The 27,271-nt window shown below is 39.0% G+C and overlaps 1 protein-coding gene across 8 annotated transcripts; it reads left to right on the top strand.

Moving 5' to 3' along the window:
- Positions 1-250: 250 nt before the first annotated feature.
- Positions 251-27,073, top strand: OGT (O-linked N-acetylglucosamine (GlcNAc) transferase). Of its 8 annotated transcripts, none has more exons than XM_075720875.1 (22): positions 251-376; positions 4,200-4,350; positions 5,468-5,711; positions 7,253-7,321; positions 10,305-10,421; positions 11,852-11,931; positions 13,370-13,565; positions 13,797-13,937; positions 14,172-14,272; positions 14,470-14,623; positions 14,725-14,826; positions 15,088-15,267; positions 16,500-16,658; positions 18,327-18,416; positions 20,415-20,540; positions 21,301-21,471; positions 21,593-21,709; positions 21,789-21,956; positions 24,001-24,153; positions 24,859-25,111; positions 25,297-25,420; positions 26,029-27,073. In XM_075720875.1, exons 1-22 carry the CDS (start codon positions 340-342, stop codon positions 26,201-26,203), a joined length of 3,108 nt encoding a protein of 1,035 aa, XP_075576990.1. In that variant the 5' UTR covers positions 251-339; the 3' UTR covers positions 26,204-27,073. The 8 variants fall into 8 exon arrangements, with proteins under 8 accessions (XP_075576990.1, XP_075576989.1, XP_075576992.1 ...); XM_075720874.1 differs by having other exon boundaries at positions 4,170-4,350; XM_075720876.1 differs by lacking the exon at positions 251-376 and adding an exon at positions 742-827.
- Positions 27,074-27,271: the final 198 nt, after the last annotated feature.

The raw sequence follows: 27,271 nt of genomic DNA, 5'->3' as shown, positions 1-27,271 counted from the left end.
TCGCATCGGCTTTGCGCGGAAGGATACCGGACTGCCCTCGGTGTCTTCCGTGGTGCGGCATCGGCGGAAGGAGACGGAGGAAGTTCCGGTAGCGGTCCATCCGCCGCACAGGGCTCAGTAGAGGCCCGCTGGCTGGCTCCGCCCGGACTACTTGCTGGGGGGAGCTAGTTCCGGCAGCAGCCATTCGGCCTCTGCCACCGCCATTTCGGGAGCTGCCGCCTCAGCGCGCCGGGACCGTGGGCAGCTCGGTCCTGCGCCGCCCGCTTCAGCCGAGTGGGCCTCTCCGCACCCGCGGCCCTTCTGCTGCCTCCGCCAGAGCCTCACCGACCCCATTTCCCGATGGCGACCTCCGTGGGGAACGTGGCTGACAGCACAGGTACCGTGGCCTGCCGCGCGGGGCAGGGCGTGCCGGGGCCAGCAGCGCTGCAGCCTTGTGGAGGCCGGGCCCTGCCCTCGCCCGGGGCCACACGGCGGCCTGCGCCCCCCGGGGCCGCGCCTGGCTCGCCCCGAGCACGGCGCTTCCTGCTCGCCGGGCCCGCTGCCGGCGGAACTTTCCAGAAGCGGCGGCCTGGGCGAGGCAGTGGCTACCGGCGCGGCCCCCGCCGCCTTTGTGCTTGTCCCCCCTCGCCTCGGGGCGCCGACGGGCTCGGGCTCGTCCCTCGGTGGGCTCCTGTTGGCGCTGCCCGGCCGCAGCCTGCGAGCCGCTCCTGGAGAAGCATGGCGCGATTAGTTCTTAGTGCGGTGTTCTCTTATTACTATATTTATCCGACTATCAGGTGACTGCGTTTTCGTCGAGGATGAAGGAGGGTAAAAACCTGACCCAAAATGTACGTTGACTGGTCCAGAATTTCTTGCTACGCTTAAGGAGCAGGTTTTCTGTGGCATAGCTGAAAAGTACAGTGCTTTTCTGGACAGTAAGATAGCATGCTTTAGCTAAGAAAGATCCCGTCCTACATTTAGTTTACAGATCCAGAACTTGAGGGACGGGGGAGAGAAAAGGAGAAATGCCATTTTCCCTGTAGAGCAAGAAAAAAGAAGTATTCTGCTTACTGAAAGGATGAAAGGACAGCACAGCACAGCTTTATCTCCCAGATTTCTGTGTGTTTTGGTAGTGAGAGGGGAGGAAGAGTCTGAAAAGCTGAAACGATGTCTGGGAAAAATAGGGAAAAAATAGGATCTGTGGAGAAAGAGGTGGGATAGCAATGCAGAGTTTGGGATGTAAAGGGAAATGGTAGTGATACAGAAGTGGAGATGGAGAGGCTAAGTGTTGCAATATGGTGGTTTTTTGCTCCTCAGCTAGAATACGTGTCTAGTCAGTGAGGCTGCAGCATCCTCTTGCAGCCTTGATCGTGAAAAGAACATGTGCGTGCTTGGGGAGAGTCCTGTGCTCCTTGTCACCACCACCACCTCCCAGATGGAGGTGGCAACTGTTCTGTCTGGGCCTAGATTTTTGTCTAAACGTAAGGTTGAGCATGAGTGTATGGTAAGTGCTTAGGATGTTATTTCTGCGGGGGGGAAAAAAATGGCCTTTGGTACATTTGTGATGGTTCTGTGCAGGTTTTTATTTTGCTTGTATTCTGTAGAAGTCTCAGGAAGGGTCATTGTCATAGCACATACTAGACTTTTCCAAGGTCATAGTCAAAGTATGTGGCACAAGTTAGCCTAGGTACATAAATTCATGTATGTAAGACTCAACAAGGGATTCTTCTGGCTATGACTCTTCACTGCAATTATTTTCTTCAGAAATGGATTCAGTGAGCAACCATTGATGGCTGTGTTGTGGATTCTTTGGGTTGTAGAACTTTTCTTCCAGCCAACTTTCTGTTAAAAGTTCAGCTCATCTTGAACTTTGCGATACAGCTGTCCACTTCCTACTTTTCAATAAAGTTCTCGAGGATCATTGCCAAAACACTTGTTTGGAGGTGGATTACTGGCTATTTTATGCTGAGTGATTGGTTTGCTTTATCTCCTCTGGGGGAGGTTGTTTTGTGAAGAGACTTGATGAATGAGAGAAAATTTTAGTGTTTCACTTGGTTGCTTTTGTTAGCAATTCTTATTCCGAGGTGTTAAATACAGTATTTCTGCACCACCTTCTGTTTTGCCCTGGGTGTTGCAAATTCAGTTTCACTTTGTGCTGAAGTAGGCAAAACGTAGCATTTAGGTAACAGCTGGAAGCTTCTTTCCAAGTGGTCATAAGAATGTAAATCTAAACTTTTGAGATTTTTTTTGCTTTAGCTTTGAAATTTAATAACATCATTAAAATTTATTTGAAGAAGAAATTACTTGGGTCCACGGGACACGTTCTTCCTCTATCCAGCTTCCCTGTGTTTGTGCCATCAGCAGAACTTGAAAATATGCTGACTGCCAGAGGGGATAGACCTGTGTGGCTGTTAACGGCAGGAGGAGGGAGTGAGGAACAGTGTGTTGGTACTCCAGTATCATTATTACTGTCAGCACCTTGGACTTTTGTAAATGGTGCTGTCATTCTCATGCTAAATAACAGTTGCATCTGTTTATTGCTGGTAGGCTTAACCAGATACTGATGTCCACCTTTCCCTTTGTCGGGGTTGGAAAACTATTAAGCTAGGCTCCTAGAAAGCAGGAATCGAATCTGGATGAAGATACTTGGTTAGTAATTTGTCAAGTATCTGAAAGTGAGTAGCTTTGCTAGCTCCAACTTACTGTGAAACAGTTCAAGTTTTTAGCACTGACAGAGACTATACTATCTGGAAAAACAACTTTAGTTACATCATGTAGTGTTTGCAATCTTATCTTCAAAACCTGCTAGTGCTAAAAAAGCAATTTTGAAAATAATTTACACCAATCCCGATTTCATAAAATAAACACTACCCAGTAACTATGTACCTATCTCTTTGTGATTATTTTGCTATCTTAAAGTTCTCACAAAAAAATTAAAGAGTTTCAGAGGATTTTTTTAGTACCTAACTGCAAAAGTATGTGTACTCAGATATTGAGGTGCTTCCTTGTATTAGAAGGATTTATCATTTAAATTCAAAATTTTAAAACTATGTAGGTCCAGGTGGGAAGCGTTTCATGAATGAAATTAAGTGACTGCAGAGTACTGGAAACACTAGACTTCAGGAGGAAAAATAAGAGATACTTGCAATAATCAAACATTTTAATGCCAAGAGTCATTGATATAAAGTCAGAATTTGAAGGCCAACACTTCTTTCTAGAATGAATAGTTGTGATTTTTTTTTTCCAAGCTGCACGTCTATATTTTAATACAGAACTGTGCTTTGTAAGAAATTGTATTTACTTTTCACACACAGGTGTTTTGTCTAAAACAGGTGGTGTTTTACTGAAGAATTTTGTTCTCCGCAATTGTATCTTAAATCCTGAAACGATTTTGTCACTCCTATTCCAGCTAAGCCTCCAGAAGCAGTAACTCCTTTCCTGTACCATGTCTGTTTAATGGTTCCTTCTGTAGGCCAGTTGCATAATCATTGAAGTGTATGTTTGTCCCTCATCAGATACTGTTCCGAGGCCAATTTTTTTTCTGCAAGGAATTTTTACTCATATAGAGAATGTAGGAGTATAGGGATTCAAGGACTGTTACACATTGGCTTGTTTTGTGTGTGGTTTTTTGTTTTGTTTTGTTTTGTTTTTTAAGGGCTTTCACTACTGGCACAGCAAAACTTTCTTCTGTTCAAGTCCTTTGAAGTCTTTGTCTGCTGTCCTTCATTTCCCTACTAAGTTTTTAGAACTTACTTACAATGCTAAAAAGCGTAAGATTTACAGTCTTGGGGGAGAGTGAGGGGAGTCATTGTTCTGTTAGCAGCGCTTCTACTGTTATGAACCAAAGTACGATACCATGTCAGGAATCTCTTTAAATATATTTCAGGTTAATGGAAAACGATTGACAATACTCACATCATTACATGTTTCCTGTTACTAGCTGATGAAGTCATGGACTTGTACAGATAATGTTAGAAATATAGTAATAGGTTGGGGCATGAAGATCTGGGAGTGCAAACTGCCATGTGCTGTAGTGTTTTATGTAATTTCAAACATTTTCATCCTTCAGTCGTGTACACTTTTTTTCACATGGTTTTATTTTGTTGGTTTTTTTTTTTTGTTTTGTTTTGTTTTGTTCCCATTATCTAACTTTTTGTTTTCCCCCTTTAAATGTTTTGGTGATTCTCCAGAACCAACGAAACGTATGCTTTCCTTCCAAGGGTTAGCGGAGTTGGCTCACCGTGAGTATCAGGCAGGAGACTTTGAAGCAGCAGAGAGACACTGCATGCAGCTTTGGAGACAAGAGCCTGATAATACTGGTGTGCTTTTATTACTATCATCCATTCACTTCCAGTGTCGCAGATTGGACAGGTAGGAGACTTGAGGTGTTGTGTCAAGCTTTCTTTATAGTTTGCACCTCTAATAGTACTAAGCATAGCTGACAAAAGTTCTATTCTAACATTGATTTCTTTTTTTTATCACTGAATGCAAATACTGACTTACTGGCAGCAGTAAGGACTGGTCAAAAATAATGTTCTTCCTTTTTGAATTTTGTTAGAGTAAGAGAAATACAAATTTGAATAGCTAGCTTTACAACAAACAACAGGTCTTGCCATTATTATTCTCATGCTATTTTAAAATACTGTACACATTAATATTGGAGTGTCAGCCACACTTGTGTGTACTGCAGGTATTTGCATATGTTTTTTTAAAAAAAAAGCTTTTATTTACTTATTCCATCTGCACTGTGGGGGTTTGTGGAGTTTGGTTTGTTTTTTTTTTAAGTTGCAAGACTGATTGTTTGCTGTGAAATGGCATGATTAGGTAAGGATTTTGTCATCTGAAAGTTGTCTCTATTGTTTCTGCTTGCCTGTTCCTGATCTTGCTTTCTGTGCCTCAAGCATTTTGAAATTTACTTGAAATTTCTAGCTGTAAATCTGTGTGAGCTGGTGAAGGAAGTAAGAACTTTTGACTGAGGTTTATTTTAATAGGTTTCCAAATGAAGTTGTAATAACAGTTGGATATAGGAAAATAAGATGGGGGAGGACACCACAGAATTTAACATTACATCTCTCAGTTATGTCCTGCTTCTTGAAAAGAATATTGAGTGGAACATTACTTAAAGCATACAAATGTTGGAAGAGGCTTCACAGAATTTCTGTTGTGTTTTCTCCAAGTGCGTTGAGTTCAGGTTTGATGAGGCAACTTGAACCCTACTGATTGTAAATGAGAGTTGTCTGTCTTCAGCAGAGTCTAAAATAGGAACAGGGGAGATGATAGTTTAAGCTAGGAGAACCTAAACATACAAGACAGCCTTGTAAATCCAGATTTGTTGGCTGTATGTTTGGCTCACTTAAGCATGAATGTTCATTAAGTAACTAGGGAAACAGGCAAATGCTGAAAATCAAGGGTTGAGGGTTTTTTGGGTGGTGGGGTTTTTTGGTTTTTTGTTTGTTTGTTTTTTGCTAACTTGTCTAATTTTCTCCAGGTCTGCTCACTTCAGCACTTTGGCTATTAAACAGAATCCACTGTTGGCCGAAGCCTACTCAAATCTAGGCAATGTGTACAAGGAACGTGGACAGCTACAAGAAGCAATTGAACATTATAGACATGCACTACGCCTCAAACCAGATTTCATTGATGGATATATTAATTTGGCTGCTGCACTGGTAGCTGCAGGTGATATGGAAGGAGCAGTACAGGCATATGTGTCTGCCCTTCAGTACAACCCTGTAAGTAACAGTTTATTGTATAGAAGAACTCCATACTTTACTACTGTCCCAGGACACACAAATAGCAGGGTTCAAAGAATGAACAAGTGATAATCTTTCCCTCCAACCTGTACACCATAAACTTAATGATCTACTTAATACTTTTTTTTGAGGATCTTTGAAAGACCTCTGTAGCAAAAAGTTTTATATTGCAATACAGTAAGGGCTGCTGTTGTGTACTTATCTGTATTGTTGAGATAACAGAAAAGCAAGGAACTGGTTTTCTCTTTTTTTGCCCTGAAGTCAGAAGTTCCAGTGAATAACCTCGTATTTAGCTTCATGTGCTTTAAGGCAGTATTATTACAGTGAGAGTCACTGCTTAGACTCAAATGTGAGCTCTTGAAAAATCATCAGGTATTAACTTTATCATGAATTCAGAAATTTCATGGTGATGAGAGTTGCCCTGGTTAGACTTAAACTGTGGACTGGTTTACAGAAGCATCATTTTTATGTTTTATAGGCTGAAGCTGAGTATCTGTCTATAAGTGACTCCTATAAAATAGATCTGATGTTTGGATTTTTGTTGCAACTGTTTTGAATTGACATTTCTAGTAAATAGTGTATCAGACTGCTATCTCCTGTTTATTTTGCACTGTACTCAAATAATTTGTATAGTACTGCTCATCATGATGAAGGTACCTGCTTGCTATTTGGTCATACATTTTGTCAAAAAATACTTAAAATGCAGCATCAGTCTGGTGTGCATATATCCTTTTTCCTTTGGAAAAGCAAATGTAAACCCAGTCCAAGAAGAGCTCAGAATCTTGTTTGCTGTGTTCTTCAGCCTAGGTGAACTTGTCTAACTTATGCGAAGTGGTGTGACTAGTGGAGTTTATGCACTGGTTAAAAATACTGTAAGATGGTGTTTTCTTACAGGAGTTGAGTTTTGTTTAGGTTAGAAACTTCTTTTGTTGGCATTGACAAAAATGTCCCCATTCTTTGTGGTCTTTACTGCTAGATACTGCAGTTGCAGCCTGTGCTGTGGTTACAAATGAAAGAACAAGAACATGTGGCAAGGCTGTTGAAAATGGGTGGGTTAGGGGGAAAAACTGAGAAAAACTGCTTTGGGGATACAGGAAGCAAAATCACTATATAATCTATTTAAAAGCCATAGCGGCAATGGTGTAACTTAAGAATACAGGTTTGCAGTCATGCTTTAAAACAAAAAAAGGGGGCTTCAAATATATATGGCAAAAGAACTTAAGCTGTTTGTGTGGGGGCATTTGTCTTCAGGTTTCTTTTATATTTCTGTTTAAAGAGGAACTATATGAAATATTACTTTCTTCTTTGTATTTCTTTATGGTTGTATTTTTACAGTACTAAAATCAGTAAGATCTGTTGGCTGTAATGTTAGGTCAAGAAAAATAATTTACATTTGTGATGTATTTATTAAGAATTTAAAATAAGCTGTAGAGGACTGGGGTGTTCCTTTGCAAGTTCTCTGTGAAGACCTTTGGGGCGTCTGAAGTCCTGAAGCTGATAGCGTGACTTTGATTTTTCAGGACTTGTACTGTGTTCGTAGTGACCTGGGGAACCTGCTCAAAGCCCTGGGTCGCTTGGAAGAAGCCAAGGTAGGTGTTGGGTAGAATACATGTAAACGTCAGTGTTTTGAAAACTTGAACATTGCACCAAGTCTTCAAATCTGCGTTGATCTACAGACAGTCTGAGAAACTGCTGAAAACTGAAGGCACTGAAACACCCCAGAGTAGTTGCAGGGCAAGATATGGCATGTCCATGTTTAAAAGTTGGTTTAAGTCAAGAAATGGAACATTACCAAGCCTTTCTGCTGAACTAGACTATCTGATACCATTCTGAAGTATTGGGCAGGGGCTCCATCATGCTCTTATCTGGAAATAAGTAACAGTCCTTCAAATCTGAGGCTTGCCTGCTGATGCCAAGCAGAGAGCCTGTGGTTAGCTCGAGATCCCTGTCCGATGCAGGTGCTATTGAAAATGCTGCTCTTCTAAAGTCCTTTGTGGCTTGTAAGTGGAGAAGAAACTTATCCAAATGTTACCTTGTAATATTGGCTTTTAAAGATTTTTATTCTTTTAACTTTTCCCTTCCCTTGATAGTGGAAGAAAGGCTAGTAAATGATCAATAGCCGCAGTATGCGAACCCCCCGAATATCTTTTCTTCATGTCTTCCCTCTCCCCTCCCCCAAAATAAAGAAATCGGAAGGACAAAGCTGGTTTGTTTGGGAAATGAACTGATCGAAAGAAAACTTGCTGTAGTGGAAAGGTGGCTTCTAGCAGTCTTGTGTTTCCTAAACTGTGAATTTGAACACCAAGATGAGTTTAAAATTCTTGGCATGTTAAAACTTGGATTGCACAAACAAATTGTCTTGTTACAAGCCACCTTACGCGTCCGCGCTGCAGGGGTGAGGAGTGTGGAGAAATCGGAAACACTCTGGACTCCACGTCTGTCACTCCAAGCCCCACGCGCATGCTAAAAAGTGGAGTGTATGAACAGCGTAGCTGTCTGTTTGGCTGTAGCACCATTTGGGGAGGGTTATGGTCTTTATGGGGTAATGGGAGTGCAGGTTTAAAGTTTGTATTTTTTGATTTCTCTTAACAACTTGGATGTGCGTACCATCCTGGGGCAGCCTAATTGATTTGGTCAGATCCAAGTTGAAAATATTTTGTAGCAGCATTTAGAGTTTGAACAGTCTTTGAGACACTTGGTTCTCAGCCCACCAAGCGGACAGCTAACATGAATTGCACTTCACTGCAGCTTTAGTGTGACTGGTATAGGCCAAGACACTGCGCCTGCCTTAGGTTGCTGACTTCTTTGTTTCAGAGCTCTGGAGACACCTAGTTTGAAAGTGTTATTCCGTTTTGTGAGAACTTAATAAATGAGGAAAAACATCTTGAGTAAATTGCAATGTGTTTCTTTGGTTATCAGTCCATTTGAAAGATCAAGCCAGCAGATTCCTTACAGTTTGAACTAAAATTTAATTTCTTTGTAGATATTTCAGAGCCTTTCTTCCAAAAAAAAAAAAAAAGTCCCTGCTGTATGCAATTGCCCTGATTAACCCTCTCCCTTCTGCATGTCTCCCTTGTTACAGACAGATTGTCCTCATTCCCATGTGTTAAGACATATCCAAAAAAATGCAATTGCTTTGTTGAACTCTTACTAATGATCTTGTTTTATTTTCTCTCTTGTTTTTGGTTTTTCACCACTGATATTGTATTTAGAAGGTTTCAGGTGGGTGAAACCTCCTATTCCATGCGTAAGGTGCCTCGCTGAAGGGAGCTCGAGGCCTGGATCTAGGGCAGACACACACCTCCTCCTCCTCTTCCAGCAAGGAACGCACCGAAAAGTCACATGATGAGAAATATGGTAACGGGTTTGTAACTGCCACAGCAAAACCATTTGCCTCCATGCCTGAATCTTCTGTCTTGTGGCTTCAGAAACAGCTTAAAATATTTAATTACAAGCAAGTAATGTAAGAATATTTTATACTAGTAGCCACAAATTCTTTCAAAGAAATAAAGTAAAAGTAAATTAAAATATTTTTTTTAAAGAAATAATTGGAGATAGTTAATAGTAAAAGCTTCTAACTCTTCTGGTTGTTCATTTTTTTTCCTTTTTTCTTCTTTGTTTGGATTGCAGCATTCTGCTCTTCTGATGATGCGCTGTGATCCTGCAGTAGCGCAAAGGCTGCGCAGCGGTAACGCGCAATGCGTGCGATTAAGCCCTTGTGAACGGTTGACTAGATGATTAATCTCTGATTGGGTGACTGCCCAAGCTCCAGGCTGTAGCCTTTTGGATATAATTGGGTTGTAACGCATTTAGAGTTCAGACATCAAATTTAATATGTGAGTTTCTGTATGGGCCTGTCTGGTAGATTAATGATTCTGGTTGGCCGTTCACTGGACCTAGGGGCAATCAATATAGCAAAGCAGTTCGCAGCGATAGCGTGGCGCCGTGCTGTTTAGGATGCGCAGCGATTTTTTGCGCTTGCATTACAGGGACCTAAACCTTCATGCAATCCTGTCATTTGAGGTTTTGAAGCTGCAGATGATTGAATGTATTTGAAGAAACTGGGAAACAAGATATGGATTGGGTGTGTCATCTCACTTGACAAGGACAACTAAAAGGAAGAATGGCTTCATCTTTCTCAGTAGCTTTTCTCATTTTTTAAAGTAATTTCTGTCTGGTTTAGAGTATTTCACAATTCATAATTTTATTTCATAGTGAAGTTCTTTTTACACAGTAATTTTTTGTTTTTTATGCGCTTAAGGGTGGCAGATATTTCTGCTGAACTACTTGAATTATTTCTAAGATGATTTCTGCGGTGACCTGGTGTATAAAGGCATGTTAATTTGTTATCAGCATAACTGAAAAATGGTGGGCTTGCACCTGGGTTTTGGTTTGCGCTGGCGCAGGATCAACAACAGTTTGCAGCGCATTAGTTTTGGCGCAAGCTAGCCTATACTGCAGGGTCACTTTTGGCTGGTTAGAGAAGGCATACTAACAATTATTTTTTTCTCATTTTTTTCTTTTTACAAATATTCCCCTTCCCTTGTATCTCTCTTCTTTAACTGTTCCAAGGCCTGTTACTTAAAAGCAATTGAGACTCAACCAAACTTTGCAGTGGCTTGGAGTAATCTTGGCTGTGTTTTCAATGCCCAAGGAGAAATTTGGCTTGCAATTCATCACTTTGAAAAGGTAACTATCTAAGCCAGTCAACTTCATTGCTAGATTTTACATGCAGTTGTCTGCTTGTAGATGATAGAAATATTTTCATCAGCAGAGAACTTCGGATGATCTTGTTAGTGAACAGCCTGTGTTAATAGTTTTTTTTACTTCCTGATGTTTCAGACTGCCTGTATGCCACTAGAGAGATATGTTTAGAATTGCCCTGAGGACTTCACACATATGTCAAATATAAGAAAATTCATTCAGTTGTTTTACAGTCCTTTTCCGGAATAAGTTTTTTAAAAATCTGATTTGATGGGAATAATGTTTTGTGTGTTTTGTGTGTGAGAGGGAGAAAAAACTTTCTGCTTAAAATCATTTTTCATTGTGATTTTTGTTCCAGGTATTACTGCCCTTTGAGTAACTGGAGAGAACATTTTTAAGTGGCACACTAATTCCTCTTCTCCAGGATTATTTTTTCACCACTATTGTTTCAGAGTTCTCTAGATTGTTGTCATTAACTAGTTGTTTGATACCTTCTGGTTGGTATCTTAATTCAGTTTGTACTCATCTTTCAAGTGTCTGAAGTGACCTAAATCAGGATTTAAGATGTGGTGGACAGTTTCTTCCTGATATTTATGACTTAAGATCTACAAAAATAATTGTAACTGCTTGAGATTTTTTTTTGGATCTGTGTCTAGTTAGTGATAGATTATAAAGTATTTTAATTTGGAAATAATAGTTCCCATGAGAAAGACTGTAAGAGTGTGACCTGTCAAATACTCACATGTAGTTTGTTACTGCATCTTCTGTAACTTTATTGGTTCTTAAGTTTTTTGCATGTTACTAGTTTTGAAGGGAGTGAAAATGTTTGGGTGTTTCAGGGTTCCCCCCCCCCAAATGGCTACTGAATTTTCCCTACACACACGATGTATTTGCTCTTTTCTCTCTCTTGTGAAACTGTTTCTCTTTTCCTGGGCTGCTAAAGTTTTTAAATGGTGTCTTATTTTGCAGTAGATAAAGGAGATGGATTTTTACGGTTTTCTCCTCTAAAAACAAATTAGAGGAAGCATAGCATGGGTAGGCAGGAGTGTTAAGTGATGATCAGCCTAATGTGAAATAAATGTTTAACACTTTTTACTCTGCAGTAGTTGCAACTGACTAGGTAAGCAAATGAATAAATTTGAAGATAGTGTATGCTGTCACTTCTACAGATAAATAACTTTGATGCTCTGTGATTGATTTATAAGACTTAAGTTTTCATTCCTTGCTAGGTTATTTATAGTCTTAGATGCTTACGGATTGGGTTTGTCAAATTTAAAAAAAAACCCCAAACCCAACAAACAAAAAAAACCCACAAAAAAACCCTCAATGCACAACCCCCCCCAAAAACCAACTAGGTTTCATAGAAAATGTTTTTATGTTAATGCTCAAAACTGTTACTTCAAAAATATTTTCAGGCTGTAACACTTGACCCAAATTTTTTGGATGCTTACATCAATCTGGGAAATGTCCTGAAGGAGGCAAGGATATTTGACAGGTAAGTGGATAAGTACTGTCGCTCTGTCAGTGGCCTATCAGATTTATCAAGATACAAATTAGATTCCTGATGTAAAAATCTCTTGGGACAGTATAGCAAAGACTTCTGCTGTAAGCTAAGCAAGCAAATGGCTTTGAAATGCATACAGAGCAGGTTATTGGAATTTAAAAAAAAAAAAAAATTCCTCTGGAATGTATTCCTTTGTTATCTTCCTGTACTTAATAAAATGTTAAAAATGAGAGTTTCTGAAGGTATTGATGAAAATAGATTTGAAATTCAGGCTGGGAATGGGTGAAGACAAGATGTCTGAGAAAGGTAGTAAGTGTTGAGTTCTCGGTTTTCATTATGTGATTCAAGACATGATCTAGAAGTGCGTCTCTTCTAAAATTTTCCTTCTATGTAAGACAAGCTGAAATGCTGAAATTCAGCTAAGCATGTGATTGAATATTCTGTATTTGTTATGTGTCAGCATCATGTTATTGCATGGGGTTCCAGTACTGTTGCTGTCTTTTTGAACTAACTTGTTTTAAGACCTCTAATCTGATATGTGAATCTTTTGTTTCTGGAAGAAGATCCAGGCTGTGTTTGTTTATATGCAATGTACCATTTGCATCTGTTAATTGGATTATAATTTCTGGTAGCTGTGGTTTGTGGCTCCAAATTTAATGAAAGCTTGCAGGGAACAGGTAAATTATTCTAACTAGCATTACACACAGTATAAATCATTCTGTGATTTCTGGTTTAACCACAAATTAATAGGCCAACCAAGGGCATGTTTCCTCATCATTTTAGACTTTACATCACCTTTTTCAGAATTTACTTACTATGTATACTGTTGTGATTTTTCTGTAAATCGGATTTGAATACATCAGTCATAGTGCTATAGGAGCATATAATTAAAGATCGCACTTTTGAACAAAGTGAAGTTTGAAGTGTAAGTAAAGCATGATACATAGGTTAGGTTAGTGGAGAGAATAAAGATGTAATAATATGATACTGTTTATATTGTTACAATTGAATAATAAACTGGAAGAAAAATGGAGCAAAGGTCTCATGCTTATCCTAGTAAGAAGAGTGTTTAAAAACGTAGATGAAAGTTTTATTTTTTTTCCCAGAAGACTTATGTTGATCACTATACAGCATCAGGTAGGAGGAAAACATTCCTGTTTTACAAAGTATTTCTTCTAGTCTGCTAGTCACTACAGAATTGGGCATAGCTTTAAAATAACATGAATAATAATAATTCATCCTTTGATTGGGCTTTTAATTCAGGCAGTACTCTTCTGTGTTTTCAGTAATATCTTACAGGACAGACTTGTGTGTGTTAATAATACATATCCCTTGAAGTTTGTTTTTTTTAATGTAGGTCATTTTTATGACCAAGGTAAATATAATTGCTGCTCTCTGGATGATTATTTATCTTCTTTTTTTGTTACAGAGCTGTAGCAGCTTATCTACGAGCCTTGAGTTTGAGTCCAAATCATGCAGTTGTACATGGCAACCTTGCCTGTGTGTATTATGAGCAAGGACTAATAGACCTAGCAATAGACACCTACAGGAGGGCTATTGAACTACAACCCCACTTCCCCGACGCCTATTGTAACTTGGCCAACGCCTTAAAGGAGAAAGGCAGTGTAAGGAGTACTTTTTTTTCCTTTTTAAAAGTATAGTGAATGTTTATTTTAGACACCAGGTGTCACCAACTTTATTAAGATGGGATGTTACCCTCATTTAGCTAGTCATAAGGAAGAATAATTCAGGAAGCCTCCACCTTGAATCTATTAAAAGTGATTGGATAATGACTTCTCATAAACAGTGCTGTTACAACAAATATTGCCATACTAACAGTATCCCTTTTTTTGAAGGTGGTAGAAGCAGAAGAATGCTACAATACAGCTCTTCGACTTTGTCCCACTCATGCAGATTCTCTCAACAATCTAGCAAACATCAAACGGGAACAGGGGAATATTGAGGAAGCTGTCCGTCTTTATCGGAAAGCTCTTGAGGTACAGTTGAATGTGGTGAGGGAGAGGTGGGGAATTAAAGTTGGGAATGTGTAATATGACATAGGTTTTTTTTTTTCCCTCTTTGGTTGTAAGTGGAGGAACATCTGCTCAGAGATTTGAGTCATATAAAAAGAAGAGTAAGAAATGCACAAGTTCGTGGTTTGTTTTTTTTTTTTTTTCAATATGTTCTACTTGGGGCATTTGAGAGACAGATTCTACTTCTTTTTCTTCCAGGTGTTTCCAGAGTTTGCTGCTGCGCATTCAAATTTAGCAAGTGTTCTGCAACAGCAAGGAAAGTTACAGGAAGCTCTAATGCATTACAAAGAGGCTATTAGGTAAATGGATACTATCTGTAATAGTCCCAGCCTTTCATAACGGGAAAGTGCCATAGATTTGTACAGGAAGTGACTTATAGTAGTATATTTTAATTCAGATAGTTGCTTTGCAAACCAAAAAATCTGGGTATGGGTATAGTTTCTCATTGGAGGAGGAGCTTTTATTATTCATGACATACGTTATCTTTATTTCTCAGAATCAGCCCCACATTTGCAGATGCTTATTCTAATATGGGAAATACTTTGAAGGAGATGCAGGATGTTCAAGGAGCTTTACAGTGCTACACCCGTGCCATTCAGATAAACCCAGCTTTTGCTGATGCCCACAGCAACCTGGCCTCTATTCACAAGGTAGCACATGTGAATGATTCACTTGTAGAGTATGGTGGGGCACTGTGAGTACTTACCCTGAGTATCTCTTTATCTGCTGACTCATTTCTGTGTCTTTACAGGATTCAGGGAATATACCAGAAGCTATTGCGTCTTACCGCACTGCTCTGAAACTGAAACCTGATTTCCCAGATGCTTACTGCAACTTGGCCCACTGTTTGCAGGTGAGGAAGATGAGGCTTTGATTGTAATTCTTTAGATTCCTCTGCAGCAAATGCTAAGCTTGTTCACCTCAACCAATCACTAATTTAAATGTGAAGAGTAGAGAATCTTACCTTCTGATCTAAGACTACAGTCATCAACAGTAATTACTGAAGTTCTCGCTTCCATTTTTGGAAGAAGCATTAGTCTCAAGTTGTGAAATACCTGATACGGCTCAAAGGAAGCTGTTGTCCTAATATTCTTTTAATTTTTCCTTCTTCTAGATTGTCTGTGACTGGACAGACTACGATGAAAGAATGAAGAAGCTGGTTAGCATTGTAGCTGACCAACTGGAGAAAAACAGACTGCCTTCTGTCCACCCACATCATAGCATGCTGTATCCCCTTTCTCACAGTTTTAGGAAGGCTATTGCTGAGAGACATGGAAATCTGTGTTTGGACAAGGTAGGAAGTCTTACACAGGCCAATTGTGAGTGAAGTACTTTGTGGTTTTGCCTGTTCCTACTGAAAATCTAATCCTTGCGTAGTTAGTATTAGCCTTTGTAAGGTTTCTGAGATGCTGACCTGTAGAGAGATAGACATAGTGTTGCTCATCTAGTTTTGCAAAGTATATGCGAGGGGTGTTGGAAAAGCAGAGTGAGTAAATTATTCTTTCCTGACAGTAAAACAGATCAAGTGTGTTAGCATTCCTCAAAATCTAGTCCTTTCCAGCACCCATAGCACTTGGGACCTGACCTTGACTCTTGTGAATCCTTGCTGGAACGTCTGAGCTTTGTGTTTGGCTCTGGGATTTCCAGATGCACTCACTTTAGTGGTGATGGCAGCAATGTTAAGAGGGGCGATGCATCACAGCAGGAAGTACTTGAATATTCATTGTGATTATGTTTTGGAGTGCTTTGTATACAGTAGAATACCAAAAACATATCTTCTCTTGCTGTAATTATTTAACTGTGTGCCATTTCCACAAGACTGCACAGCATCTCAAGCTGTTACGCGTTGCGGTTGATGGCAAATTCTTTAATTAAAATTTGATGCGACTTCTTTTTCTCTTCAACCAGAGAGTTGTGACTGTTAGCACTTGTGAGCATTGAGATGGACTACTTGAGCAGGTTGCCACTATAATTGAAAATACACTGTCAAGCCAGTGGAAGAGTGGTTAGCTAATGTAAAGATCTCAAACTTCAGAAAATAACACTTAGCTTTCAAACTGGCTTGTCTTAATAGCCTGATAGTCCTGACAGTGATAGGGGCTACAAGCTCATGTCTGGGGTACATGGTGAGCATAAGAACAGAAAGCATGCTGTGGTATTTCACAGGAATACTCTTCTGGTCACAAGTGGCTTGTAGTTTGAGAACTTCCTGGTCATAGTGGTGTGGTATCAGCATATTTAATAATGAGGGGTGTAATACTGAAATGTCAGCTTGTAGTAGTGATGTCTGTCTTTATTTGGCTGAATGTAGGTACGTGACATCTGGTAACAGAGTTTATGGACATTACACTGGGCTCCAATGGAATACATATAATGCAGGTTTGAAACAGCAGATGCCCACAGACCGCTTACTTGAATGTGCGATAAGGCTAATTCTACAAACTCATGGGGGTTTTTTTGTCCCTCTGTTTAGCATTTGGTTTTGGTTCCTGAGTTTATAAACAGTTGTGTATGCTTTCTTGACAGATTAATGTTCTTCACAAGCCACCATATGAGCATCCCAAGGATTTGAAGGCCAGTGAAGGTCGACTTCGTATTGGCTATGTGAGCTCTGATTTTGGAAACCACCCAACCTCACACCTAATGCAGTCAATCCCAGGCATGCATAACCCAGACAAATTTGAGGTAAAAATATAAATGGCATGCTTAAAGCTTTAAATACAGCTGTAAGTGGCACTTGCTGCAGGCAGGTGAACTAGGGAAGCGTAATTTTTTTATTTCTAGGTTTATTTGTTTGTTTTTTGTTGGCGGGCTTTTTTTTTTTTCTTATGGGTTGAAGAGTTCTCCAGCCTGAGTCATTCTCCTTTACCAGTATGAAGCATTATTTAGAAGGTAAGCAAATTAGATATGTGTCCTTGGAATGACTGTAGGTAGGTTTTGTGGACCATGGAAAAATTCTTTTAAGCTTCCACTGCTGTTCTTTGAGTAGGTGTGTCTCAACATCTAGCTACTACTGTTTGGTTACTTCTCATTTACAGATACGCATCTGTGTTTTGTTCACTCTCTGCTGCTGGTTTATTTACATGTATTTTTCTCTGGGATACCTGAATCACAAACATGGACTTCAGATTGGTCTGGCTACTGCTTTTTCAAAAGGAAATGATACACTACACTTACTCCAGAAGGAGTGTATGTATTTTAGCATTGCTAAAGACAGTCACATCTGTATTTATTTGGGTGTTGTGTTAAGGGATTGAGGCTGTAAATAGAACTAATTTGCGGTTAGATTGTTTGCCCTGTGACTGTTTAAATTGCCTCATTTTTGAGCTCCTGTTTTCCAAGACATGAGAATTTACTTATTTTTGTAAAGGGCTGTAAATCTTTCCTTCTTGCAAAAGTGGTTTTTATTAATCTTTTTTTGTTTGGTTTTGGGCTCTTTTTCCCTTACCTTCTTGCTTTTTCCTGGTCATGAAGTCTTTGTAGTCTGAAATCCTTGTGGCAAAGCTGCATGCTTGAATTGTTATCGGAAATGTGACTGTGAAGCAGGTTTTCTCATGAAACAATTAAATTGGTGGTCTGAGTACATGGGGTGTAGGGAGAGTATACCATTTAACTTTGAATCAGCTCAAGACAAAGGGCAGTCTTTCTTGTTCTGGATTTATAAAGCTCTGTGGAGCTTAATTTAAATACTAAATAGAAATAATTTATTATTTTACTAAAACTATGCTTTTGTCCTGCAAGATAATAAATTCTCTGCATATTGGTTCTATTTGTTCTGTATCTATATGTGCTAGGTTAACTAAAGTTGCCTGTTTGCATAACCTGTCAACCTTGAATTTCTCATACATTTGCAGTTTCTTAATTGGAGAGAACTAGTTGCTGTTTAAAAAGTCTGTTAAAAAGCTTCCCCAAGGCTTAGCTTGTCTGTTCAACCTGAGTCATAATTATGCTTCTTGCTAACTACAAATTCAAAGGTGTCTTGTAAAAGGCATTCTTAGAGAATGTAATGCTTATGCAAATACATGTTAAAATTACTTTACCTTGCGCTGATGAGAACATTGTATATATGCCTGTGCGAGATGCAGTGCTGTACTCTAGCACCAGAACTAGGTATAGGGCCTGGTGCAAATGTGTCAAATGCCACCCCCACCCCCCCTTTTTTGGGGGGGGTGGGGGCGGCACACTTCTTTCTCAACTGGTAAATGCCACACAAATAAATGTAATATAATTTGTATGAAACTAGATGTAATTTTGCTAAAGTAATTTAAAATTGCAATACCATGTGTTTTACAGTAAAGTTATTTTGTTGGCAAGTTGTTGCAGATACTCAATTTTCGGGGCCTCATATTCTAGGTTTTCTGTTACGCCCTGAGTCCTGATGATGGTACAAACTTCCGTGTAAAAGTGATGGCTGAAGCAAATCATTTCATTGACTTATCTCAGGTGAGCTTTTTTGATGCATTGACCTTTTAGCAAACCTAAATGAAGAAAGAGTTCAGTTTGAGATTTTTAATTGCAATAATTTCTTGAATTAGGCTGATATTAGTCTTGAGCATTTTGGAGTGTGTAGATGTATTGGTGTTATGCCTTACCTGAGATGCAGTGGTTATTGTGTGACGTCTGTGTGATTATTAAAGAGTAATATTAGCAATATTGAATAACTGTTCCATTAGGTCCTAAGATAATGGTCATATCTAAATGTCATGGGTAAGTCAAGATGGCACAACTGCAAATATATTTGAGATTGCTTTACTCCAGTGAAGCCAGACAGAGGCTTAATGATTAGTAGGATTTTGCCCCTCTATCAAAAGGCCCTTCTGGTAACATACACATGTGGTTTTGTTGTTTTTAAGTTCTGTGTGAAAACTGATGAGGATTTCAGTATACACAGAAGTCAAGGAGTTGTTATACTTTCTCAAGATAACTGGCAAAACCCTGAAGCAACATGGGATAATGAGTGTACATTAATAGTGGAACTGGATTGGCACCTGGACAGTCCCAGATTAGGTGACAGAGTAAACTTGCATGTAGTTTTAAAACTCATAGTGTTCTTCAGAAACTGCTCTCATAAGTAAAAACGCTGAATTGATGTCAGCAGAATTGCTCTTTGAGATGGGTTTTGCAAAGTTGGTATTTTAAAATGTTCTTTTAGAATAATGAGCTTCAGTTATGCTTGTGGAAAGCTGTGTCGTGTGTGTGTGTGTCCTGTCCCCCCTCTACTCCCTCCCCTGCTTTTGTAGCTGTGGTTGTTGAAAGCCCTGGGTCATAGTAAAATAGGGCAGCAATTTGATATTTGTTGTTGCACTTAACAGCTATCTAGGAAAAATTCTTTCCTTTGCCTGGAGTGATATGCTGAGTTTTCTTACTTAAAATTCTTGAAGTATCAAGCTCATATTTTTGGGTTACAGTGCAACTCTTAGAGATTTGTACAGGAGGGTCAAACAGGTAGAAACAGTTTGCTGTGATCTATTGCATTACTAATGTAACTTCCTAAAAGTTAAACTAAGATAGGAACTGAGATTATTGTCCACTCAGAGATAGAACTGCCTACGTGCATGCGATAACTCTGCTATAAAATGTGAAGTAGCTTTCCCTTTTTACAAAAATTAAGTACTTTTATGGTGCATATTAATTGTAGAGTGAATCAGCATTAGCAGTGGCTGCAGAGTAGTTAATTAACTTACTCTTGATGTTCAGTTTGAAGTAATTTCTCTGTATTACCTTAGTTTGGGAATATACCACCTGCCCTACGTGAGCTTTGATCATTAATTAGCCTTACGAGACTGGTGGGGTTGTTCTGGTTTGTATAGCCTCAGTTTCTAGCCTTTGGTTTTTGTTTTACTGCTGCTGAACTAGAGACATGTATTTTCTTTTATCTGCTTGTAGGTAGTGACTAATTATATAATTAATTCTTGGAGGAATTTAAAACTTTGCAAATTGTTTACCTTTCAGTATTAGATAGGAAGAGACACATTGTAACTTCCAAGGCTTTGCTGTTCTTGAAAGTCATTGGTAATACCTTGTGTGAAGCTCCGCTCTTCTTTGTTTTTGATTTAGCCAAGAACGGAAGCAGTTTCAGTGTTGCTTGAAGTTTCTTCTGTGGTCCATTTGTGATACTTTTCTACATGACTTGCTGAGCTTGGCAATGCTAGGTATTGGTCCTCAGATTCGAATGTGCAAGGCAATCTTGAAGTACCACAGTTACAATTTCTGTCAGCAACTGCTTAAACTGTTTCTAGCAAACTTAGGTTTTTCTTGGCTTCAACAGGGGTTTTTTTGATTGAGTTGAGGACTTAAACACCTCTGTAAAACCAGGAGTAATGAGATTTAAGTCTTCACCTAAATTAAATTATGCAGTTGACATTTATTCATTGGTACACTGACTAACCACATTTATTAATGAAAACAAAAATAACTTTTATGTATTTATTTATTCTTCAGATACCATGTAATGGAAAAGCAGCAGACCGCATCCATCAGGATGGGATACACATTCTCATTAATATGAATGGTTATACCAAAGGAGCCCGAAATGAATTGTTTGCCCTGAGACCAGCACCTATTCAGGTAACTAAGTTAGAGGGCTTTGTATCTCCAAAAAAATACCTGTGAGTAGGAAGAGTTTCTCTTTTGCTTCTGGCAGAGTGGAAAAATGTTGAAGGGTCATGTTTCTCAGTAAGCAAGAGAGACTTTTTAGGGCTTAGCATATGTGAGGCAAATAGGATCATTCTGTTGAAGCAGAATAGTTTGGGGTTTTTGTGCTTTATGGCAGTTGATAATGTCCTGCAAGAGAACTCCTTAATTCTATGAGGTTCCTCTACACCACTGGCTTTCTTGCATTAGTTAGAACAAAGAAAGGGTATTTGAAGCAGTTGTGGAAATGAGTTACTGGTTTTAAACTCTTTAGGCTTAGTGAAATTCTAGTTGGCATGAGTCAGAATCAATGTCAGAGTTACATTTTTGACTAAATATTTTCTAAAATGCCTATGGAAAGAGAATGGGCAAAGCCTGAATCAGAGTCAGTCTAGGCTACAGAAGTTGTCTCAGCTAAGAGAAGCTGTAATCACTGATGGTTAGTATTGTGGCTATACCTGCACGTAGTTGGATGCTTTGGCCTTTTGCTTGAGGGGTCAATTTTAGAACATCCTTGAACTGTTCATTGTCTCGGTAGTGAAAGTTTGGGCTTAGTGGTTGCTCTTCAGTTGACAAAGCACAAGAAGGAACTTGAATTTGTAGGTAGAAAATTTAACTTATTATGTGTTGATTTTTAACTTCCTCTATTTTTGCAATATACCTGGGACTGGAGCCTTGCTTTCTTGGTTTTTAGGCGATGTGGCTAGGGTATCCTGGAACCAGTGGGGCATTGTTCATGGATTATATCATCACAGATAAAGAAACTTCCCCAGTTGAGGTGGCTGAGCAGTATTCGGAGAAATTAGCTTACATGCCAAACACTTTCTTTATTGGAGACCACGCCAACATGTTCCCCCATCTGAAGGTATGTAGGAAGATAGGGCAAGAAAAGTAGAAGTTTTCCATAGCTGTCTTTATAAAATGGTACTTAGTATATAGTACTTGGTAAGGGATCTTGTAACTTTTTGAAATTTTTTTTTTAACAGAAAAAAGCAGTCATTGATTTCAAGTCCAATGGTCATATTTATGATAACAGAATTGTTTTGAATGGCATTGACTTGAAGGCTTTCCTTGACAGCCTCCCTGATGTCAAGATTGTTAAGGTGAGAGCTACTTCTTCGTATGTTCAGTCTCAGGGACTGAAGCTAGTACTTTCTCTGATGCTTATGTGATCTGCCTTAGATGAAGTGTCCTGACAGTTGTGACAATGCAGATGGCAATGCCGCTCTCAGTATGCCAGTCATTCCTATGAACACAATTGCAGAAGCTGTGATTGAGATGATTAATCGTGGGCAAATTCAGATAACTATCAATGGATTCAACATCAGTAATGGATTAGCAACTACTCAGGTGAGGCACTTCAAGACGCTGTTCTCTTGGATTTTATTATATGTGTATGCTTTAACATAGCAAGGAACAAAAACCTCCAAGCAAATGTCTGTCTTATGTTGATTTGTTTAGTTCTCATACTGAAAGAAACTCGCAAGTGTGTTATAAGCCACAGATGTACTGGAAGATGATCCAAAGATAGAGGGGTTATGTCAAGAGGTATCTGAAGTCCAAGGAAATTTAATCCTGTTGCATAAAGAAGATACTTGGTTGTTCAGAATTTGAAGGCAAGATTTGCTCATTGCCTGCAGGGTATTTGTGAGTTGTTACCCAGTTTCCATTGTGTTTTTCCTTTAGAAAAAAAATTGCTGGGTAATACAGGCAAAGTTACTCCACTGTATCTCACCAATGTTTGTTCACCTCCTTATATCTTTCTGAACTATGCACTATACCACCACCTCTCAGTGCTTAACAGTTCATGGGATTTTAGTGGTAGTGACAGTTACTGGTTTTGTTTAATACTTCTTGCTTTGCAGAACAGATCTTCCTTTTTAAAAATACCGTATTTTGACTTGTGAATTTTATTCAGTTTGCAGTCCTTCAGAAGACTCTTCTATGTCATTTTATGAGACCTTTTATTATCACTGCTCTTTCCATAATCTCATGCCTTGGATTCTTTTTATGAGTTCTTTTGTTCACAGCTGAGACTTTTCTTTAAGTTGGTGATAGGTTATGTCTTAGTTTGGTCAGTAAGCTTATTAGCATTTTTTTCTGAAATTGTTGTTCCCTGAGAATAATAGAGAATTCTTGTCTTCTTAGCACTCCACCACCAAGATGAACAATCTGAGCTCTGTCAGTGCACTTCTAAAACTGGAATTTTATCTTTTGATCACACTAATATAACCCTTCTTCATGCTTGTTCTAATTTGATCGGCTACTTTTGGGCATAGGTCAACGAGAGCTGTGCATTGTGTTTTTGAGGTCTCCTCAGTGACCTGGATAAGTAGCACTTTTACCAGCTTTTGTTGAACTAAATTATCTTGTGCATCTTCTAACCGAGTCAGTGGCAGTAAGTCATTGTCATTCATGTCAAGTTTGTCAACAGTACAGTTATTTTGGCTGGCCGCACTGCCACTGAGCTAAATTTTAAATATATAAGTATGTAAAATATATATATATATAAAAAAAAAAATAATTTTTTCAAACAAAAAGGCTCTAAGTACCCGTTTTGCCCTGTCTGTACTGATGTTTTTATCTATCTTTGATCCCACCATTGCCTGTCCTTATTTTAAAAAAAAAAAAAAATATCGTACTTCCATTTTCCTAATCCTCAAGACTTGCATGGTATTCTGACTATCCCAACTCCATCCTCTGCTGGTTTTTATTAGCATATTCCTATTCTTTGTGAAGGCTGTAAGATACATTCTTTTTCGAAAGTCCATTAATAAATTCTTCTAGTCTAATTTTCAGCATTTTCCATTATTTCCTTGTCAGCTAGTTCTGTACAGTCTATTGGTTACATATTAGTGTGCATCTTCAGTCTTGACTATCTGTTCTGTGCCTGTTGTCTTTGTATCTTAAAAAATCCCCCAAAACCCAAGCAACCTCCAAAAAACAAACTACAAAAAACAAGCAAGCCAAAAAAACCCCTTTGCTTTCTAAATACTTTTTTATTCTTTCTTGAAGTCTTAATTTCATTTTTGGTCTCAAGGAAATGAAGTGACCTTCAGGAGGGGAGGAGTCCATGTGTAATGCCTCTTTATATAAGTCTTCTTTCCAATTATTCCAGTTACTTGGAATTTCAGGGAGATATAGCAAGGGCATGAAAATGCCCAGTGTTTTGTGCCTTGGTGGTTGCAACATTGTGGTATCCACAAGTGTGTACACGTACCAGTTAAATTCTTGTTATGGGTAAGTAGACAATTTTGGTTTAGTATAATAAAACCGAAGATATGCTTACAGTAACCTACGATGCTAACAAATGTTGCTGTGTCAGGATGATTCCACAGGGTATAGTCTTGTTTCTTGCAATTTCAGTGTTCCAATAGCTATTTCCTTTCTTTAGATTAACAACAAAGCAGCAACTGGTGAAGAAGTTCCACGAACTATAATTGTTACTACCCGTTCTCAGTATGGCTTACCAGAGGATGCTGTTGTATACTGTAACTTTAATCAGCTGTATAAGATTGATCCTTCCACTTTACAGATGTGGGCTAATGTGAGTATCTGTTTCTAATAGGAAATCTAAGGTCAGAATTCTGGAACATAGCTGGTCTGTTCAAGTTAGGAGAAACTTCATGCAAGTTAAAACTGTAACTGTTCTGTGAAAACATTGACCTGAGCCATTTGAATCCTTACAATGCTCATGTTGCGGGACTTAATAGAACATAGAATTTTTTAGATTTATTTCAAATAGCATCTGTGCTTCTAGCCAGTGAAAAATTACATCTTGGCCAGCTTAAATATGCTTGTACTCCATTGTGAAATAAGTTGGGCCTTCCCTAATCTGCACAATTAAGTCACAACTGGCCTTGGCAGTTGGTAGATTGATAGATCTGAGCACTGAGTGTCTGTATCAAGGTCCAGTTTATAGTGCATTGCTGGGAGTTACTTGAGGGGTAATTTTTTTATATTCCATAGCAAGGGCCTGTAAATAAATGAGACCATAAATTTCAAGACTTACTAAGTACTGGTCCCTGAACTGTTGCTCAGAGTTGCTATCTCTTTCAGTGGGATTAGAAATGCAGTCCTAGTTATTCTACTTGAAACGGTGATCTATTTTTTTCCTGCTCTGTACCTCAGAAGATTAAAATACTGAATGATTATGCCTTTTACTTCATTTCAGTATGTGGTAATTTCTTGTTTGGAAAAGGAAATGTTTCTGGCTGAACTTTCTGTATTTGCTTCTTTATTTTTGTTTCAGATCCTAAAAAGAGTTCCAAACAGCGTGCTGTGGCTGCTGCGTTTCCCAGCTGTAGGAGAACCCAATATTCAGCAATATGCACAAAACTTGGGTCTTTCCCAAAACCGAATCATCTTTTCTCCTGTTGCCCCCAAAGAAGAACATGTGAGGAGAGGGCAATTGGCTGATGTTTGTCTAGACACTCCGCTTTGCAATGGGCACACAACAGGGATGGATGTACTGTGGGCTGGGACTCCAATGGTCACTATGCCAGGTAATATACTGGGGAACCTACGTAGAACAGATGGGTTTGAATATTATTAATTTTTTAATAACAAACAGCAAGCCCAACAAACTTTGCCTCTTGTAGAGGCAGAAGGAAAGTAACTCATACTCTGCAATATGTTACTTGATAAGCCTATTCCTGTTACTTTTTTTTTTTTTTTTTTTTTTTTACAGGGGAGACTCTTGCATCACGAGTTGCTGCCTCCCAGCTTACTTGCCTGGGTTGTCTTGAGCTCATTGCAAAAAGTAGACAGGAATATGAGGATATTGCTGTGAAACTGGGAACTGATCTGGAATAGTAAGCAAACTTGTACTGTGTAATGTGGTAACATCAAGAACGTAAAGTGCTGTATTTGGGCACAGTGCTGAGACTTATCAGTAGTTTTAATCTTGCAGGTATTTTAATATTTAAAGTAGCTAGGCAATCCTTGTCTAGAGGTTTCTTGTCTTGCAGTTAACTCAGATTTTGCTTTTACAGTAAACTTACAGTGCTCCCAGTTGAATAACAGTGCTCCCTGTTCTGAAGAAATTGCTCAAGTGCAGACTCTGACCTGGTGAAAAGTGCAATATAGCTCACCTTTTGTTCTTTCTAAATTGAAAATTAAGCAGTTTGTCACTTACTGCAGGTTAAAAATGGCACTGTAAAAAGTTACCGCAGTACAGATAATGCAACAAGTTAATGCGTTAATGTCGCAGCTCTTCTGAGTTGAAGTGGTCATGCTGGTCTGTATCAGAAATTATGAGGGATTGAAACAGCAATATGAATTTGTTGGAAGCGGGGGAGCAGATATTTTTGAAACGGTTGTACTGGCAGTTCTGGGTTAGCTGAAAATAGTAGATTTCAAAAGTAAACAGTATTACGAAGTGTTTGGAATCCCTCATGACTACTTTTAACTCTTTTTGTAGCCTGAAAAAAATACGTGGCAAAGTCTGGAAGCAGAGAATATCCAGTCCTTTGTTCAACACGAAACAGTACACAATGGACCTGGAGCGGCTTTATCTTCAGATGTGGGATCACTATGCTGCTGGCAACAAACCGGACCACATTATTAAGCCAGTAGAGGCCAGTGAATCTGCATGAAAGAGAGACTTGTCTGTGTGCCCACCCAGAACTCTCCAGGAACTGAGCCTCTCAAACACTTCTGCAGAGATGATGAGCTAAAAACTGTGCATTTCTACTTAATCTGCCTGGTACTCTGTGGCTGAAGTAATACATGATGGTGATTAAAGCACAGCCAGACTTATTTCTTGCATGATAGGGAAAGACTCAATAGAGGCTGGGATCCTTTTATTCCATGAGGAATTTGAATGGGATTGAGCCGTGTACACGTGAGCCTGTGTGTATGAGTGATGTGGCTGCTGGGGGAGGTTTGAACTGCCCAACCAATTATGATTTCATGGATGGATTTAATCTTCCTATGAATCTCTCTCCTTTTATGTGGATTGGGAATTGGAGTGTTTTAACATTTGATTTTGGGTACTCCTGTTGGTATACCTGTGATTCTCCCATGACAAGATTTCCAGCTAGCGAGTGTTGCTCCCTGCATTAATTGCTGAACTGTGTGGACCGAAAGGGCATATTTGCTGGTGTAGTCTTTTTTTATAGGTTTTATAAACCACTTGAGCCTATATCAGCCTTTTAATGTTTGACCTCTGTTTTGGAGCTCTCTGTAATGTGTTGGTTTAGATAAGGACTTTGTGGGTTTTTTTTGTTTTGTTTTGTTTTTAAGCTTCTCCAATAACTCAGCTAATTGGCTTCATGATGGCAGCTCCTGTTGAAAAACCAAATTTGATTTGAGATTAATCCTCCCCACAAGTGTTTGAGGTAAACACAAACTGGTGCCAAATACAGATCTTTCAGGAATGATTGTTAATTATGTATAGAGGCGCAGTCCTAGGTACTGTAGCAAAGACTTTAAACAAAAAATAAAGCTTTGGTTTGCCAGTTTGACTGATTTGACCAGTGTTTCATGTTTTCTGCTGCCCGTGTGCTGCTGTCAGAAAAGTATTCTGAACTGCTGGCCTTTCGTCTGCCTTTCTGTAATTTTAAGTAATGCTATTTATTTCAGCAGAAATAATCCCAGGTAAATGTAGATCTTGTACATAGGTGTTTCTGTTTCCACTAGATTAGACTAAACCCACCCAAACA

Source organism: Pelecanus crispus, chromosome 13, assembly GCF_030463565.1.
Source record: "Pelecanus crispus isolate bPelCri1 chromosome 13, bPelCri1.pri, whole genome shotgun sequence".
Lineage (NCBI taxonomy): Eukaryota > Metazoa > Chordata > Aves > Pelecaniformes > Pelecanidae > Pelecanus > Pelecanus crispus.
This window is presented reverse-complemented; position numbering and strand designations above follow the sequence as displayed.

What these genes read in the sequence shown, in the direction of transcription:
- OGT (XM_075720874.1), top strand. Translation starts at nt 340, where the DNA reads ATGGCGACCTCCGTGGGGAACGTGGCTGACAGCACAG. An exon ending in CAGTGTCGCAGATTGGACAG is followed by an intron (nt 4,351 to 5,467) that starts GTAGGAGACTTG and finishes AATTTTCTCCAG; the next exon opens with GTCTGCTCACTTCAGCACTT. An exon ending in CATTACAAAGAGGCTATTAG is followed by an intron (nt 14,273 to 14,469) that starts GTAAATGGATAC and finishes TTTATTTCTCAG; the next exon opens with AATCAGCCCCACATTTGCAG.